Raw genomic sequence first — 19,769 nt, 5'->3', positions numbered from 1 at the left:
CATTGCTGAATTGGGAAAGGTTGCAATGGCTTGTGACGACCTGGAACCGCCAGGCTTCTATACATTTGAGAGAGGGGGGCCGCAGTGATTTCCCTGAACACGTCGGTGTGACTGTTTGGACAAGGGATTTTGTGTTGACGATTCAAGGGTTAAATGTCAGCGCCCCGCGATGGCAAAATGCGGGCGAGGGAGGGTTTTGAAATTGATTCACGATGTTGAGTGTAGCAAGCTGCCCGCAGCGTGCAACGGGTTAAACTCCCATTGGCACGCTGTTGCAAGGACTCCCAAAAAAATAAGATCTCAAATCGCTGGCCGCCGGTGGCGGCAAATGAAGTGTTTTCTGCTCTAAGTCACTGCTGGCTCTGTATTCGGGTCCTGTTGGTGGATGGCTCAGTTGCTGTCAGTAGGTGTACTGATGTGTGTTTGTATGGAGGGATTGTCTTGCCTCCCTCCTCCTCCCCCACTCTGTGCCTGGAGATCTGAACGTGAATGGAAGGGTTAAATGAGGAGGACAGGGTGAGAAGTGGAGGAAAGGGTTACCTCGCTGTCCAATTCCAGTGTAACTCCAGTGTGTTGGCCATTGAGGGAGGCGGACGCCGTGTGACGATACTGGAAAAGGGAAGGACTGTTTCAGCAATACTGGAGCTATAGCCGCGTTGGATAGCTACTAGCTTTCAACTGATTCTTGTTGTCATCTCTCTCTCTCTCGCTCTCCGTGACAGAAGCTTGCACAGTCTTTTTTTTTTCCCTCCACCGCCTCTCATTTTTTTTTCTGGCGTTTGCAATTTTACAGCAAATCATTATTGCCTTTTCCAAATCGACTTTTTCCTCTTGCAATCTGTGGACGATTTGTGACAAAAGCAATTACTTTGGGGGGAAAATACTGGACAGTTTGGATACAGATCATTTGGAATTTTTCTCTGGATTACCTTTTTTTTGAGAGGAGTTTTACCTGCGCCCGGCTGTTGGAAGTGCCTCTAAGATTTCTACATATATATATACATTTTGAAAAATCTCTCTCTGTTTCGTGTGGAGGTGCTCGGCTGGGTTTCGAACTTGCCATGCGGCTGCTGTGTGTGGTCTTCTGTCCGGCCAGGGGGGGCTTCGGCCCCGGGACGCGGCAATTGAAGGGCTTTTGCCCCGGCAGGTGGCTGATGTTGCTAGCGCTCAGGTTACTTTTCCTTGTACCCGCAGGAGAGCCGGTCGGCCGCGGCGAGACCAACTTCCCCAAAGCAATGGACAACGTGACAGTGAGGCAGGGAGAAAACGCCGTCCTCAGGTAGGCAACACAAGTGTCTTTTTTGTCTTTTATCAAATAAAAGCGCACCCTGGACCATTTGAAGCAATTGGTTTCCTGATAAAAGTTGGACACTTTCTGTTTACTGAAATCTTTACCCTTGGCTCGCGTGAAGGTGACATGTTTGCCAGTTGTGAAGTAAATGTTGCACTGTCAATATCAATGTGTTTATTTCTATTTTGAAACAGTCTGCCTCCTCAACCCATGAATGTTTTCTATACAGTATACCCCTCCCCTCCTGTTTGTTGGTCTGTAGTGTGTTGGTTGGATTTAATAATATTGAGGTATACTAGTTGTTAAGCCCTTGTCGACCAGCATGGTGAGCCCAGCTTATCCTGATACAGCTTTATTTATTTTTTCTCCAGAAATCCGCCTCTACATATAATCTGTGTGACAGCCTAGGTATTGCTATGTCATCTCGGCGGAGCGCATCTCCAGTACAAGCCGTGAAAACTGATGAATTCTAATTTGCCCACTTTATCTCTCGGTTGCTTTCGGCGGTGACAACCCCCCCCCCCCCCCCCCCCTCCCTTTTTTTTTGATGTTAAGAATGTTAATCTGTTATGTAGAATGCAAGCATGTGCACACACTGAGAATCTTTCATGGCCAGAATGATTCATTTATTTACACTTCTGCCCATATTCTTGGACAGTGTCCAAGATGCTGGCTGCTGGTTTTATTTGTCCCTGCCCTGGTGGTTACGGGGAGCAGGCGCGATTTTCTAAGTTTCTGGAGGGATTGTGTGGGGGCGGGGTGAGAAGCCGCAGCATCCAGGTCGAGTTCTTCAATATTATTCCCATGTATTGAGGGAAGGAGCTGGGCACCACGCTTAAAAAAAAAAACAGGACAGTTGGTTATCTCTGGAAAAAGCGAATGCTGAGGTGCATTTATACTTCTGATTGTTTTATTTTTAGAATTGCTGAGGATTCCTTCTGTGCAGGTTTATTATTGTATTCTGTTAATCCTCAAGCTGTCATTAGTATGTAATTATTATTTGTACCATATACTCTTAGATATGAGAGGATCAGTCTAACCACTGACACATTTAGAAAAAAAAGGTTGATGTTTCTGTTTTAAATTAATTAATTAGAAGAAAGCTATTTTACATTTTTTGGTGGTGCTGTGGTCAGAACATCCATCTCGAGTGGAAGAGTATCAATGGACCAGTTTGTATACATTGCTAGCATTGTGCAGCCTTAGTATAGAGCACTCCCTCTGTTTGGTGCGAGTGATTTTATTTATGCAATCCTTCTTGGAGTATAGCCATCTCGACAGAGAGACACCCTTCTAATTAAAGGCCATCTGGATAAATTATTAGTGTTTTTGTTTTATAAGTTATGTTTTCCATAGTAGTGACAAGTGGTAATGCTGTCAATGTTGTGAATGTATCAATTATCAATTTATCATCGTTGGGGTGATAACTGAGAAAAACAATTGAAGCTTCTAAGTTTTACTGGTCAGCTTGGTATTCTATTTTCTGTATTCAGAAAAGAAAGGTTATTATGCGTCAGACATTTAGAACTATATTCCTATCAAGCAGAATCTATGGTGTGATTAATTCTTAATTTAACTTTACAGTTACTGTCTATACTATTTTTTCCAAATAAATTGGTTATTTATTGTTTTGAAGTCTTTGAGACTGATTTGTTAATATAGCGTCTGCATAGATTGTTTTAAATTTTGTATATTCTTTCAATTTATAAATCATAGTTACTTTTAATATGTTGTATGGTTCATCATTGAGTGTACAGGGATTCAGATGGTCTTGTTTGGTCTTTCTGAATGGACTCTTTTTATTTCAGAAGGATATTGTTTGTGTTGGGGATAGCTGCATTAACATTACATCTGTGACAATCTCCACCACCACCACACGTAGGCAGGGAATGGCTCCTGTTGCACACAGCATACTTCAAGTCATCTCTGTCATCTTATGCCACAAGAAAATATATTTGTTCTTTAAATGAGAATTTCAGGCTTATGTTAGGTGACAACTCCAGCAGTGTTAATTCTGCATGCATATAGATGCCATTTATATTCCAGAGATTTAAGTGAAGTCAGGTCATTTTATGTACTTCAAGACTTTAAAGGAAAACATGGCTGTTGTGGGAGACCAGATAAAGAGCTGCATTTAATTTGCTAAATATATTGAAAAAGCTTCCATTTAAGAAATTGTAAACAGACAAATATGTTCCAACTGGATTGGACTGGCATTTATTATATAGTCTATGCATCAATTTAACTATATTCAAGTTACTGATTGAAAAGGGGATGGATACCTGTAGTTTTGCAGTGTTTCAGAATTTTATCAGATAATCATTGTGTTCATCAAGTCTTATATCCAGGCTAGCCACAGGAACATCTTTCCAACACATCTTCCCAAAACATTAAAATATTTTTCACCATTAAATACTAGTTGATAAATATGGGGGGAGCAACTAAGCTAAAGAGGGATCTAGCGGGGGGGGGTTAACTGGGTTGCTGCTGCTAAGGGGAAGGGGGAGCTGTTACGGGATGGGATGGTCGGGACGGGAGGGCGCTGTCGGGGGGATAAGCGGGTGCGTGGGAACCGGGTGAGGAGCTGGTCTAAAAAAGGGGATGGCTAGTCGACGAGGGGGGGGGGGGGGGTAAAGAGCCCCCCAACCCGGTTTATCACGTGGAACGTGAGAGGGTTGAATGGGCCGATTTAAGAGGGCAAGGGTACTTGCGCACCTAAAGAAGCTAAAGGCAGACGTGGTCATGCTTCAGGAGACGCACCTGAAACTGGCGGATCAGGTCAGATTAAGAAAAGGATGGGTGGGACAGGTATTCCACTCGGGCTTGGATGCGAAAAATAGAGGGGTGGCAATACTGGTGGGGAAATGGGTATTGTTTGAGGCGAAGACCATAGTGGCGGACAGTGGGGGTAGATACGTGATGGTGAGTGGCAGATTGCAAGGTGAGGCGGTGGTGCTGGTGAATGTATATGCCCCGAACTGGGATGACGCGAACTTTATGAAGCATATGTTGGGGCGCATCCCGGACCTGGAGATGGGAAAGTTGGTAATGGGGGGGGAGACTTCAACACGGTGCTGGACCCAGGGCTGGACCGGTCCAGATCTAGGACCGGGAGGAGGCCGGCAGCGGCCAAGGTGCTTAAGGGCTTTATGGAGCAGATGGGAGGAGTGGATCCCTGGAGATTTACTAGGCCAAGGAGTAAAGAGTTTTCCTTCTTCTCCCATGTCCACAAAGTGTACTCCCGGATAGACTTCTTTGTCCTGGGAAGGGCGCTGATCCCGAAGGTGGCAGGAACGGAGTATTCGGCTATAGCCATTTCAGATCATGCCCCACATTGGGTAGATCTGGAAGTAGGAGAGGAAAAGGAACAGCGCCCACTCTGGAGATTAGATATGGGACTGTTGGCGGACGAGGGGGTATGTGTAAGGGTGAGGGGATGTATTGAAAGGTACCTAGAGATTAATGATGACGGAGAGGTCCAGGTGGGAGTGGTCTGGGAGGCGCTGAAGGCGGTGGTTAGAGGGGAGCTGATCTCCATAAGGGCCCATAAGGGGAAACAAGAGGGTAAAGAAAGGGAGAGATTGTTGAGGGAGATTTTGAGGGTGGATAGGCAATATGCGGAGGCTCCAGATGAAGGGCTATACAGGGAAAGACGGAGATTGCACACGGACTTTGACTTGTTAACCACGGGTAAGGCGGAGGCACAGTGGAGGAAGGCACAGGGAGTGCAGTATGAATATGGAGAGAAGGCGAGCCGGCTGCTGGCCCAACAACTTAGGAAGAGGGGGGCGGCGAGAGAGATTGGAAGGGTTAGAGACGAGGAGGTAAAGATGGAACGGGGAGCGGAGAGGGTGAACGGGGTGTTTAAGGTATTTTACGAGAGGCTATATAAGGCTCAACCCCCGAAAGGGAAAGAGGGAATGATGCGGTTCCTAGACCAGCTGGAGTTCCCGAAGGTTGAGGAACAGGAGATGACAGGACTGGGAGCGCAGATTGAGGTGGAGGAGGTGGTAAAAGGAATTGGGAACATGCAGGCAGGGAAGGCCCCGGGACCGGATGGGTTCCCGGTGGAGTTCTATAGGAAATACGTGGACCTGCTGGCCCCACTTCTGACGAGAACCTTTAATGAGGCTAGGGAAAGGGGGACACTACCCCCGACGATGTCGGAGGCGACGATATCGCTGATCCTGAAAAGAGACAAAGACCCGCTGCAGTGCGGGTCATACAGGCCTATTTCCCTCTTGAACGTAGATGCCAAGCTTTTGGCTAAGGTGATGGCGACGAGGATAGAGGACTGTAACCCTGGGGTGGTGCATGATGATCAAACGGGGTTTGTTAAAGGGAGGCAATTGAATGCTAATATACGGAGGCTGCTGGGGGTGATGATGATGCCCCCACCGGAGGGGGAGGCGGAGATAGTGGTGGCGATGGATGCAGAGAAAGCATTTGCTAGAGTGGAGTGGGACTACCTGTGGGAAGTACTGAGGAGAATTGGATTTGGAGAAGGGTTCATTAGATGGGTTCAGCTCCTGTACAGGGCCCCGGTGGCAAGTGTGATTACAAATAGGCAACGATCTGACCACTTCCGACTATATAGCGTTTCAAGACAGGGATGTCCCCTGTCCCCGTTACTGTTTGCGTTGGCAATTGAGCCACTGGCCATAGCGCTGAGGGGCTCTAGGAAGTGGAGGGGGGTACTTAGAGGAGGAGAAGAGCATCGGGTGTCATTATACGCGGATGATTTGTTGTATGTTGTGGACCCAGTGGAGGGGATGCCTGAGATAATGCAGACACTCAGGGAGTTTGGAGAATTTTCAGGATATAAATTGAATATGGGGAAGAGTGAACTGTTTGTGATGCACCCCGGGGAACAGGGCAGGGGAATAGACGATTTACCGTTGAGGAGGGTAACAAGGGATTTCCAGTATTTAGGGATCCAGGTGGCCAGGAACTGGGGAACCTTGCATAAGCTTAACTTGGCACGACTGGTAGGGCAGATGGAAGAGGACTTTAGGAGGTGGGACATGGCGCCCCTGTCATTGGCGGGCAGGGTGCAGACGGTTAAAATGGTGGTCCTTCCGAGGTTTCTTTTTGTGTTCCAGTGCCTCCCTGTACTGATTACAAAGGCCTTTTTTAAGAAGGTGGACAAGAGTATTATGAGCTTTGTGTGGGCTGGAAAGACCCCAAGAGTAAAGAGGGGGTTCCTGCAGCGCAGTAGGGACAGAGGGGGACTGGCACTGCCGAGTCTAAGTGATTATTATTGGGCCGCCAACGTGTCAATGATATGTAAGTGGATGAGGGAAGGGGAAGGAGTGGCGTGGAAAAGACTGGAGATGGCATCCTGTAGGGGAACTAGCCTAAAAGCACAGGCGACGTCGCCGTTACCGTTCTCCCCGAAAAAATACACCACAAACTCACTGGTGATGGCAACTCTGAAAATTTGGGGGCAGTGGAGACGACATAAGGGAGTGACGGGTGCCTCGGTGTGGTCCCCGATAAGGAACAACCATAGGTTCGTCCCGGGAAGGATAGATGGGGGATTTAAATCTTGGCAGCGAGCAGGAATTGCGAAATTGAAGGACTTGTTCTTAGACGGGACGTTCGCGAGTCTGGGAGCACTGACAGAAAAATATGGGTTGCCACTTGGGAATGCATTTCGCTATATGCAAGTGAGGGCATTTGTGAGGCAACAGGTGAGGGAATTTCCGCAGCTCCCGGCGCAAGAGATCCAGGACAGAGTGATTTCGGGGGCATGGGTGGGTGATGGTAGGGTGTCAGATATATATAGGGAAATGAGAGACGAGGGGGAGACGATGGTAGAGGAGCTGAAGGGAAAATGGGAGGAGGAGCTGGGGGAAGAGATTGAGGAGGGGCTGTGGGCAAATGCCCTAAGTAGGGTAAACTCTTCGTCCTCATGTGCCAGGCTCAGCCTGATACAATTTAAGGTTCTACACAGGGCGCATATGACTGGAGCAAGGCTGAGTAGATTTTTTGGAGTGGAGGATAGGTGCGGGAGATGCGCGGGAAGCCCGGCGAACCACACCCACATGTTTTGGTCATGTCCGGTATTGCATGGGTTCTGGGTGGGTGTGACAAAAGTGATTTCAAAGGTGGTGGGGGTCCGGGTCGAACCAGGCTGGGGGTTGGCTATATTTGGGGTTGCAGGTGAGCCGGGAGTGCAGGAGGCGAGAGAGGCCGATGTTTTGGCCTTTGCGTCCCTAGTAGCCCGGTGAAGGATTCTACATATGTGGAAAGAAGCTAAACCCCCGGGCGTGGAGGCCTGGATAAACGACATGGCAAGGTTCATAAAATTGGAGCGGATAAAGTACGCACTAAGAGGTTCGGCTCAAGGGTTCACCAGGCGGTGGCAACTGTTCCTCGACTATCTCGCAGAGCGATAAGGGAAAATAGGATAGGAAAGGTAGCAGCAGCAACCCAGGGGGGAGGGGGGGAGGGGGAGGGCTCAATTGGGTCCTCAGGGGTTTTATGTGTGTGTTTATATATATTAGTTATTTATATTAGATGTTACGAAGTTACTATTTTAGTTACTGTTTCTGTTGTTTCTTATTTTGTTGTTGGCAGTTGCCGTTAGTTAGCATATTATTTATTTAAAAAACGATCAATGTATATATTATTACAAAGTTGTAAAATGGGAAATTTTTGTTTGATCGAAAAACTTTAATAAAATATATATTTTTTAATGCAATTAGATTCAATGCAAAATATCAGCATCTCTTTTGTGAAAATGGATGCAACATTTATTATTATTTAATGGCCAAAGTGTTTGAGCAACCAGAGGAGACAAACACTGCCTGGGAAGATGCTGTCCTTCTAAACAGAATATTCTTGCCCTGATTACATTACATTGCATGGTGGGTACAAGTGGATATTTTGAAGAGCAATACAAGTAAGGAAATAGTTGTACTGTCCAGTCTTGATGAAGATAACTTGAGATCCTCAGTTGTACATGGGGAGCTTTGCTCACTGACCTGCAGAATTGTGGAGAAAATGTTATATTGATGTATGGTGACTATCCATTCACATCTTTACCAGCAATAGAACATTGAAGGTTGTCCCCTAGGCAGCTCAAAGGCTTTTAAAGTTTTAACTTTATTTACTTCAATGAATTGGCCCACCAACTGCAGCCCAATCAGGCTGGGAGCATTTTAAGATAACCTTTTCAGACATTTGTATTACTGACACTAAGCTGCCAAATCCTATTACATTGGCTGCATTATAACACATATTTTGTACCAGTTAAGGATGATGTTGCATGAATACCAATTGGTCAGTGCGATTGGGCAAAGTATTGAGTCCTAGGGTAAAGTTTGTTCTTTCAGAATTTTTAATTCAGTCAGCGGACTTGCAGGAATGTTTGAACAGGTTCCACATGAGGACATACATATACATTGCCACTCCTCAATTTGCTAAAATTATGTCTTACATCGGCTGATGACAAAGCAGCACCAGTGGAGAATTAATGTATAGGCTGCACTAACCCTTCCTCTATCAAGAGGCACAATTCAAATGCGCCCCATGGAAGTGGCATTTTGTCCTCCTGGGTTATCTGGCTGAATTTGTGAAAACATGCACTATTTGGTGTGTTAAATTAAATGTGTTACCTGTACCAGAAATTTGAACTTTGCTTTGCTTTTCAAGATCTTGTTCTCTAGTTTAGTTAGTATTGTTCTTAGTCTCTTGTTTATATGAACAGCTCAGCTGAGCCAGACCTTGAGTGATGATGACCTCTCTCCACAATATCATGAAGTACTGCAAAATTGTAAACCAGTGGCAGATGAAATTTCACGCTGAGAAGTGTTAAGTGATCAATTTTGGTTGAAACAGCAAGGTGTGGAAATATAAATTTAAAGATGTAATTCTAAAGGGGCTTGTGGAGTAGAGAGACATGAGGGTGTAGTGCACAAGCAGTTGGCAGTAACAGGGCAGGTTGAGAGTGTGGTTAAAAAGGCATATGAAATCCGAGACTTTATAAATAAAGGCAGAGAGTACAAAAGCAAGGATGCTATGGTGAACTTTATAAATACTTGGATCGGCCTCAACTGTCGTATTGAGCCCAACTCTCAGCATTTTACTTTAGGAAGGATGTTAAGGGATGAGGGTCATGTGGATTGATTGGAGAAGCTGGGAAGAGAAGATTGAGAGGAGATTTGATGGAAGTGGTCAGAATCATGAGGGGTCTGCAGGTAGATGGAGACCACCTGTTCCCATTGGTTGAAGGTTCAAGAGCCAGAGGACATCAATTTAAGGCGGTTGTCCAAAAATGCAACGTAACATTTGGTAAAACCTATTTACGCAGACATGCGCAGTATGTCTGGAACGCACTACCTGAGAGTTGAAGGCGTTCAAATGGCAATTAGATAAGCACCAGAAGAGAACAGAATTTGCGAATGTGGTGGAGACAGGGCAGAGAAATGGGACTGGTTGAATTGGCTTTCTTGAAATCTGGCATGGATGTACTGGGCTCAATGGCCTCCATTTATGCTTCAATCATTCTATGATTGCAAGGTTGCTGTTTAATGTCTATACAAAGTCAAGAATTATTAAAATTGCAGTTGTAGAATCAATCAACTGGCCCTGTGGTTGAAAAGTGCTTTAGATTAATGTACAGAAATATTATGAATTTTAATTTGCAGAAGCCATTCGGGTTTCAGGGTGGGAAGGGTGTTTGGAATATTGGAAATTGACAGCATGCTGTGAAGCTGGCCCCAACCCATTGACTTCCACATTTGAATGCAGCGTGTTAGGCTACACAGAAGCGGCCCTCTCAGGAGAGGTGGGTTGACAATTTCAATATGTAAGTCAGTCAAGTGCAGCAATTTTAACATGGCTTTTGGAATTTAACTGTGTGTGCACAGGTTTTCTGTGCATCTTGGAACTTGCCAATGAAAGCAAGGCAAGGGTACAATAGCAATGGGGGTGGGAGAGGGGGGAGGGGGGGGGGGGTGCACGATTGAAGATGTGACTGAGGAACATGCAATTAATACTGAAACCTCACAGCTAATTTCTTGCTTGATTGTGCTAAAGGCTTTGTTCACAGCACGTGTGCTGACAACTCTGGAGATTCGCACTTCGGATCTCCACTTTGGAGTTTGGGATTAGGTTGCATTTTATCAGACCTCAATGAGGACAACGTTTTTTTTTCTCTTATAAATTTAGAGTACCCAATTAAGAGACAATTTCAGCAAGGCCAATCCATCTACCCTGCGCAGCTTTGGGTTGTGGGGGTGAGACCCACATAGAGGTGGGAAGAATGTGCATACTCGACACGGACAGTGACCCGAGTCCAGAATTGAAGCCGGATTCTCGGTGCCATGAGGCAGCAGTGCTAACCACTGCGCCACCTTGCCGGCCACGAATGAGGACAAAAATGACCGGCCGTGTCAAGCAGCAGCAGTAGCTGCTCCGGCTCCAGCACTGCCAGCAGAAACTACGACAGCCTGTTTCTCACAGATGTACTGCTCCATGGGAGAGAGAGGATGAACAAAGAGGTGCAGTTTCATGAAGGCCAAAACCAACAAATCAGGGTGCACTAGCAGAGATAAGCTTCGCCAATGTGTCAGAATTCCAGTGTGGCTCAGGATCTTCCATCAGTTGATGGCAGAGATTTGCAGCTTGCTGGAATAAGAGCCGCTGCCAATGTGAGCCTGGTGCTATGCCTTACCAATAGCTGTCAAATCCACCAACCACAACCTCTTTGCTTCTGGCTCCTCCATGGCTTTATCAAGTAATTTCCCAGGTCTTGTAGTTGGTATCTCACAATTGGACAAGGCAGTGTGACTGAGGGTTTGTTTGTGAGGACAGGCAGTTATGTCGCTGATGATGCCCATGAAAGTGAATGGCAACTCCGATTTCCAGCTCTGGCTGGCTTCTTACAAGTACATCGGCCGCACACAGATAGCCTTGGATTATTCATCAGCTACAAATATTCAGTTGGATTCCAATCAAAACAAGATGTTTGTGCAGACGTATGCAAGATTTCCAGGTAGCTGCCACAGTGCTTTCATACTGCACGAGACCATCCTCTCTGATCACTTTGCAGCTTGAAGAAGACTTGCCTGTTGGCTGATTGGAGACAAAGGTTATAGACTTAAAATGTGACTGAGGAACACAAGCAATGAAGTCTAAGAGTTAGAGTGATATCCGTGACACCAGGGCCGGGATTCTCCGACCCCGCGCTGATTTTCGGACGCCCGCGGGATCACCGCCACGCCAGTTGGGGGCTTTTGAAAGTGCCCCCCGCCCGGCAATTCTCCGCGCCTCGACGGGCTGAGTGCCCGGCGCGTTCGGCCAAGTCTCGCAAGTTCGCACATACGCGTGGTTCCCTTCTCCGCGCTGGCCCCCAGGCAATATGGCGGAGCCCTACAGGGGCCCGGCGCGGAGGAACATAGGCCCCCACGTAACTAGCCTGCCTGCCGATCGGTAGGCCCCGAACACGGGTCAGGCCACGGTGCAGGCCCCCCCGGGGTCGGATCCCCTGCCCTAGCCCCCTCCTCCCCTCCCCCCACCAGGACGTCCTCCGCAGACAGAACTCCGAGGTCCCACCGGGTGGGACCATACGTAACCCACGTGCATGTGTGAACTTGCGCCGGCCGTGGAGCGCATGCGCAGACTCGTGCCGGCCGTGACGCGCCGGCTTTCGGGCACCAGAGCTGCGGACACCACTCTGGCACCGTACCAGCCCCCTAGGAAGGGGTGGATACTTGCCACTTGTGGCCCGTTGACGCCGGAGTGGCTCACGGCACTTTTCACGCCCACGTCAGAACGTGGCCGCAGGATTGGAAAATCCCGGCCCAGATGTTTCATTGGGCAATTCATCGCTATGCGGAAGATGCATTTCAGCTGCCTGGACAGATCTGCAAGCAGCTTTAAATATGTATCAAAACCTCCAAAATGGTTGTGGTATGCTATCCTCTGTACAGCATTGCACACTGCTGTTCGGAAGGAGCAAGACGCAGAGCGCAGGGCCTCTTTAGACAGTACCGAGAAGGAGGAGGCACAGTGTCGTGCAGCCAAGGCAGTGAAACACATTACATTCTGGGATACCCACATTATTGTGAGGCTCACTTCTCCATGGGCCCTGACTCAAACTCTCCCTCCACACAAAGAAATACTGCAAATGATGCCCATCCCTATCCCATTGCTCAGAATCAGCTCTTGTTTTAATACTTACCAGATCACTTGGCAGGCAGCAAGAAAAATGTGCAACATGATGAAATTGTGGAAACAATAGTATTTATGTGACTCAAAATTAAAAGGCAAGATGATATTCTAACACAATGGTGGCACCGTGGGACAGCATGGTGGCACAGCAGTTAGCACTGCTGCCTCACAGTGTCAGGGACCTGGGTTCAATTCTGGCCTTGCATGACTGTGTGCAGTCTGCATGCTCTCACCATTTCTGTGTGGGCTTCCTCCGGGTGCTGTCACAGTCCAAAGAGGTGCAGGTTAGGTGGATCAGCCATGCTAAAAATGTCCCTGAGGATCCAAAGATGTGCAGGTATGTGGGGCCAGTACAGACTCGATGTACTGAATGGCCTCATTCTGCTCTGTAGGGATTCTATGGAATGTGTAACACACCTATGAACCTTTACTCTGCCTTCATTCAACCGGCCACTCTTTTCATGACAAAGGCACCGTCATAAAGCCTGTGACACCATGCCACCCATGCTCTAGTTGGACTCCTCCAAGCTCTCTGCAAGTTTGCATGGGAAATCCTGCCAATAGGACATCCCTTCTTTACTGACGTTCGAGTAGTTTCCTCCTTGTCAACTGCACTCCCACCCACTCCCGCCAATGTCCAATATCTGAGGCCAACTGAGCTGAGCTTGGACTGTATAGTGGCCTCCAGTGCAATCTCGCCATGACTGTCTATGTCCTGCCATCTGCTCCTGCTCACTTGTGCTGTATCATCAGGTCAAGACCCAAAGATTTTCCTTGGCCATTCCTCTGAAGCCTGAATATTTGAGCTGGAGCTAGGTTTGCCTGAATCAGTACAATATTTCCTCAAAGTTGCATGGCAACCCATAGGTTCCCATGTAGGCTGGGGACAAGATAACCCTGCAGGTACATGGGTGCACAAATATAAGGGCCGATGCACATAAATTATCCTTGCACTACAAGAAAATAATTGAAGGGTACTTTGGCCCTGTGATGATGCATCGTCAGAGAGAATGGCTTCTGCTGAGGAAGTGTCATCATGATCCTCCTCCATCACCTCCTGTGGGAGACTTGGAGATTAAAGACATGAATTAGAATTGTTTTCAGTGATCATTATGCACATGATGATATTTCAATCACTGCTGAAATGTGTTGTATGGTATTTGGCTGCCTGATACGTAACTCTGACACTTGGGTAACTGGAAGACCGCCATTTTTGACATCTAAGCATGCCAAGGCTCTATTGGCATATGGTGCTGCCACTTTAACTGCTGTTGGCGTGGGATGGTTGAAGGTCAATTACAGTTCTCTGCCTCACCTGTATGTTCTGCACTTGTCTCCCTTGCAGGGAAGGAAAAAGATTGGATTGGATTGGATTGGATTTGTTTATTGTCACGTGTACCGAGGTACAGTGAAAAGTATTTTTCTGCGAGCAGCTCAACAGATCATTAAGTACATGGGAAGAAAAGAAAATACATAATAGGGCAACACAACAGATACAATGTAACTACATAAGCACAGGTATCGGATGAAGCATACAGGGTGTAGTGTTAATGAAGTCAGTCGATAAGAGGGTCATTTAGGAGTCTGGTGACAGTGGGGAAGAAGCTGTTTTTGAGTCTGTTCGTGTGTGTTCTCAGACTTCTGTATCTCCTGCCCGATGGAAGAAGTTGGAAGAGTGAGTAAGCCGGGTGGGAGGGATCTTTGATTATACTGCCCGCTTTCCCCAGGCAGCGGGAGGTGTAGATTGAGTCAATGGATGGGAGGCAGGTTTGTGTGATGGACTAGGCGGTGTTCACGACTCTCTGAAGTTTCTTGCGGTCCTGGGCCGAGCAGTTTCCATAACAGGTTGTGATGCAGCCTGATAGGATGCTTTCTATGGTGCATCTGTAAAAGTTGGTAAGAGTCAATGTGGACATGCCGAATTTCCTTAGTTTCCTGAGGAAGTATAGGCGCTGTTGTGCTTTGTTGGTGGTAGCGTCGACGTGGGTGGACCAGGACAGATCTTTGGAGATGTGCATCCCTAGGAATTTGAAACTGCTAACCATCTCCACCTTGGCCCCGTTGATGCTGACAGGGGTATGTACAGTACTTTGCTTCCTGAAGTCAATTACCAGCTCTTTAGTTTTGCTGGCATTGAGGGAGAGATTGTTGTCCACCACTCCACTAGGTTCTCTAGCTCCCTCCTGTATTTGGACTCATCGTTATTCGAGATCCGGCCCACTATGGTCGTATCGTCAGCAAACTTGAAGATGGAGTTGGAACCAAGTTTTGCCACGCAGTCGTGTGTGTACAGGGAGTAGAGTAGGGGGCTAAGTACGCAGCCTTGCGGGGCGCCGGTGTTGAGGACTATTGTGGAGGAGGTGTTGTTGTTTATTCTTACTGATTGTGGTCTGTTGGTCAGAAAATCAAGGATCCAGTTGCAGAGTGGGGAGCCAAGTCCTAGGTTCTGGAGCTTTGATATGAGCTTGGCTGGGATTATGGTGTTGAAGGCAGAGCTGTAGTCAATAAATAGGAGTCTAATGTAGGAGTCCTTGTTTTCGAGATGCTCTAGGGATGAGTGTAGGGCCAGAGAAATGGTGTCTGATGTGGACCGGTTGCGAGGGTATGCGAATTGCAGTGGATCAAGGCATTCTGGGAGTATGGAGGTGATGCGCCTCATGATCAACCTCTCGAAGCACTTCATTACGACTGAGGTCAGGGCCACTGGCCGGTAGCCATTGAGGCACGTTGCCTGGTTCTTCTTTGGTACCGGTATGATGGTGGTCTTCTTGAAGCAGGTGGGGACCTCGGAGTGGAGTAGGGACAGGTTAAAGATGTCCGCGAATACCTCTGCCAGCTGGTCCACGCAGGCTCTGAGTGCACGACCAGGGATCCCATCTGGGCCCGTCGCCTTCCGAGGGGTTCACTTTCAGGAAGGCCAATCTGACTTCGGAAGCTGTGATGGTGGGTATGGGTGAATTATGGGCTGTTGGGGCACTCGCCAGCGGATGGTTGGTTACATGCTCGAACCGAGCATAGAATGCATTGAGTTCATCGGGGAGGGGTGCGCTGCTGCCAGAGATACTGTTCGGCTTCGCTTTGTAGCCCGTTATGTTGTTTAGTCCTTGCCACAACCGCCGAGAGTCTGTCTGTGACTTTAGCTTGGTTTGATATTCTCTCTTGGCATCTCGGATGGCTTTGCGGAGGTCGTACCTGGATTTCTTGTATAGGTCAGGGTCGTCTGCCTTGAACGCCTCAGATCTGTCCTTCAGTAGGGAGACCCACAAGTAAGAATGATGAGATCTGCTGAACAAATAGAATCATACAATCCCCGCAGTGCAGAACGAGGCCATTCAGCCCATCGGGTCTGCACTGACCCTCCGAAAGAGCACCCTACCTAGGCTCACTCCTGCCACCCCCCATGCAACTCTGTAATCCCATTTAACCTTTGGACACTAAGGGGCAATTTAGCATGGCCAATCCACCTAATCTGCTCATCTTTGGACTGTGGGAGGAAACCGGAGCACCCAGAGGAAACTGATGCAGACACGGCGAGAACATGCAAACTCCACACAGACAGTCACCCGAGGTCGGAATTGAACGGGGTCCCTGGCACTGTGAGGTAGCAGGGCTTACCGCTGTATATAGCTGGATATTTGAGGGTGTCTATGTGGGAGAGACATAACATTGATACAGTTAAGTTTGGACAAATGTAGCATGGTGGCGCAGTGGTTAGCATTGCTGCCTCATGGCGCCGAGGATCCTGGTTCGATCTCGGCCCCAGGCCTGTGAGAAGTTTGCACATTCTCCCCGTGTCTGCGTGGGTCTCACCCCCACAAGCCAAAGATTTTCAAACCAAATTGGCCACTTAGAATTGCCCCTTAATTGGAAAACAAAAATAATTTGGTACTTTAAATCTATAAAACACAAATAAAAAGTTTGGACATCAGGGGAGGATTCAGTGTACCCAAACAGGCACCGGAATGTGGTGACTAGGGGCTTTTCACAGTAAATTCCTTGCAGTTTAATGTAAGCCTACTTGTGACAATAAAGATTATTACTTATTACCATGACAGATGGGGATGTGAGAAAATGCACAGACAGAGATGTCGGGTACACTCAAAGAATAATTTGGTTTTGGAATGATGTTCTAGAGCTGGCTTGAGTTGGCAGAGTGAGGGGATTTGTGTGATACACACATCAGGATGCATTTGAGTGTGCCTTTCCTGCCCTGCTTAGGTCATTAAATTGATTTCAGCCGTGATCCCAGGAACATGGCGCCACATATTTGTTGCTGACCACCTCCGATATCATCAGATATCTATTCACGTTTCAGCGGGAGATTTCTTCTGCCCATCAGTAGGAAACAGTATTTCCTTGTGGCTTGATACAGCCACTAACTTTACATTCAGGCGATTGTCACTAAAACAGGGCACTGTGAACCTGTGCACTCCATTCTGTCACTCCTAGGAGCGTTCTGCTCCTAACTCCAGAATCTGAGAGTTCATGTTTGCAATGTCCCTTTAAATAGTGAAGTTGAAATCCAGTTTAAAAGATGTCAATCCTGAGACCATGTTAAGAGTGAAACTTGTGGTCAAGAGAGTGAGCCAAACAAAATTCAATTCAAATATATGGAGCTGTATTAACATTTGTAAATGTGCCGTATCACATAGGTAATATTTTTATTCCAGGTCAAGGGATGGGTGGGTGACCCTTCACATATTCCCTGAGACTAAACAAAAGCCTTGTTTGGTGTGTAAGCTGAACAGGACACATACACTGTAGGTGGCATTAGCTTTTGATCTGTTCAGCCAAATGATCGGACAGAGTTCCATAATGTTTGGTAAATATCACAGAACCCAATCACAACAAGCATGGCTGTCCAGAGTTGGCAACAGCATTCTACTGATACAGCAATAACCCAGAATATTTTGTGACAAGTCTGAAGTTGACTGTTCTACTGGAAATATTGAGAAAAAGTTTGACACCTCTGAAAAGGGCATAATGGCCTGTTATTATGGTGCACATTGAAAAATCATCACATCTCAGGCACTGCAGTAAAATTGCCCGAATTTGCTGCCGAAATATGTTGCCATATATCGACAAAATAGATGGGAATCACAGAATAATTTACCAGTTTTGCTTTCATTTTTTAACTAATGTTATAGCCTTTTTTGTATTTTTGCCTAAAAATTCCTGTGGAGAAATTTGTCGGGCATTACATGGACGACTGCTGCAGATGATATGTATTTGTGTTAGCTGCTGACAGGAAACAGATAAAAAGAGAGCATTTTCCATGTATTTTACTTAAGTGGCTTAGTCTGTAGGCAGGTCTGGTTATTTCACTGCCCACAGGACTAATATTAGTCATGTGTGAAAATCAAAAATAATTCACATACAGTATGTGAAATAACACTTATAGCCAGCAGCAGCTTATAATCTTACAGAACTCATTAAATGATGCACATAAGGCTGTATTCGGTTGAAGAATGTGCTACTTAGCAAAACGAGTAACATGAGGAAAAATTGCATTTGTTTTAAATTGGCATTGCCTTTTGAGATATTCATATCCCAAGTTTTCTCGACTCAATTTAACGCAGTTTCAGTTTTGCTTTTGTGCCGTTGAATTTTAAATGTTGCAGCCTTGGTATCATCCGAATGCAAAATGGGAATGCAAACAAGAAAACCCGGCATTAATTAACACAGGTTTGGCCACACAAATTACTTACTTTGCATACCTGCATGTTACTTTGGGCTTCATTTTGTGCAAGTGTTGGCAGAAAACTTTTACATATTTAAAATATATATTGTCATTTACAGAAGAAGGCTAAGGGGAGTTTACTGCTGAAATGTTGACTCTTAAGAACTGAGGGGAATTCAATGCCTCGAGATCTGTTCATTTGTGATATTTAGAGCATCAATTTAGAAGGCGCCACAGAATGCCTTTTATGTTCTATTAAAGTTGAGATTAGCACCTTATTACTTTAAGTCCAACAATAAATTGGTTTATTTTATTTATTCTCGCTTTCCCTTCAGGTCCATGGAGAGTTAACAGGCAGCTGTGGACAAATTCACTTGGTGTTGTCTTTGGGGTAGCACAGAGGTTTCATTCCAATGTTGCACCTGAAGCCTGTTTTAATGTAATTAATATAAGATCTGAGTCGTGTAGCTTCTTTCATTAGACTATTAAGATATCAAATCGCACAATGGTGGTTTGGAAGGATATGAAGCAGTAATAGTCAAAAAGAATGAATTGAAGCAGTGCTAAAAGGTGACATGGACCAGTGGAATGTTGATTTGATTTCTACCCATTTTTGAAGTTTAGCAATTTTACTGATACGGCGGTGAGGGATGAAACATTAACATGAATCTCCTCAGGGCTGTTGAAAAGCTCTCCTCTGCTGGTGAAGAGAAGCAGTTGTAGCTGTGAGGACAGGTAGACAAACCCAACCATTTGGGTCTTGAAAAGTGCAAAGAGAATGAGAGACAAAAATCGGAGATTTTTTTAAAAAGTCAAGTGGAGAGGGGGTATTTGTGCACTCGTGGGAAGGGTAGTAGGCACAGTAAAAAACAAATCATGAAGGAACAAAATCTACAAACTTGCAACGTAGTGAGATAAAATAACAAGACATTTCAATTGAAATATGCCATCTTCCACACAGTAGTTTATTTAAATGATACTGATTTTTTAAAACTCTGTCCCCTGTGTGCCCCAAGCAGGCTACGAAGCAAAGAGCAGAACAAACGATGGCCTGTTTTGGGGCATTTCTTCTTTGTATATATTTTCATTAGATTTTTAAAAATGTTTTACAAATCACACAACAAAAACATTTTCACTGCAAAAGAGATACAGTACAGAACAAGAATTATCGCAAATGTAAGAACAAACAAGACAGGATGACTTTAAAACACCATACTTTGGAATTGCTCCCTCTCGTTTTAATATCGGAGCACTCAAAAAAAAGGGGTGAAAGAGGATAAGGCCATATAAATAAGATAGGATACATCTCAGGCCGAACACCCTTATGTATTGCGAGATCAAGACTTATATAATGGCTCAAGGGAAACCCACTAGGGACAGGTCAGACACGGTGGAGCCTATAAATTTAAGATGGGGTCCTGCACTTTGTGGAATGCACCAGACTTATAATGGATCACAGACATCAGGAACTCCATCGGGATATATTCCATGACTAATTTATTCCAATTTTGAATCGGAGGATACTTGTCGCTGATCCAGGAGCTGGGGATATTTTTTACAAACTGAAAAAGTTATAATGTTGTACAGCCTTTTTTCATTGATATCAGTAACTCTCCC

The 19,769-nt window shown here is 46.1% G+C and overlaps 1 protein-coding gene across 6 annotated transcripts in view; it reads left to right on the top strand.

Moving 5' to 3' along the window:
- Positions 1–269: 269 nt before the first annotated feature.
- Positions 270–19,769, top strand: part of LOC140398255 (opioid-binding protein/cell adhesion molecule-like) — a 1,404,083-nt gene continuing 1,384,583 nt past the window's right edge. Inside the window, exon 1 of one of the 6 annotated variants that reach the window (XM_072486706.1) lies at positions 270–1,279. In XM_072486706.1, coding sequence (XP_072342807.1) covers positions 1,062–1,279 — 218 coding nt within the window. In that variant the 5' untranslated portion in view covers positions 270–1,061. Of the gene's footprint in view, positions 1,280–2,155; positions 2,179–19,769 lie in introns of those variants that run through there. The other 5 variants (XM_072486703.1, XM_072486705.1, XM_072486704.1 and 2 more) reach the window with 5 other exon arrangements.

The sequence above is a fragment of the Scyliorhinus torazame genome, chromosome 21 (assembly GCF_047496885.1).
Source record: "Scyliorhinus torazame isolate Kashiwa2021f chromosome 21, sScyTor2.1, whole genome shotgun sequence".
NCBI lineage: Eukaryota > Metazoa > Chordata > Chondrichthyes > Carcharhiniformes > Scyliorhinidae > Scyliorhinus > Scyliorhinus torazame.
Note: the sequence above shows the minus strand (reverse complement) of the source record. Positions and strands in the feature narration are given on the sequence as shown.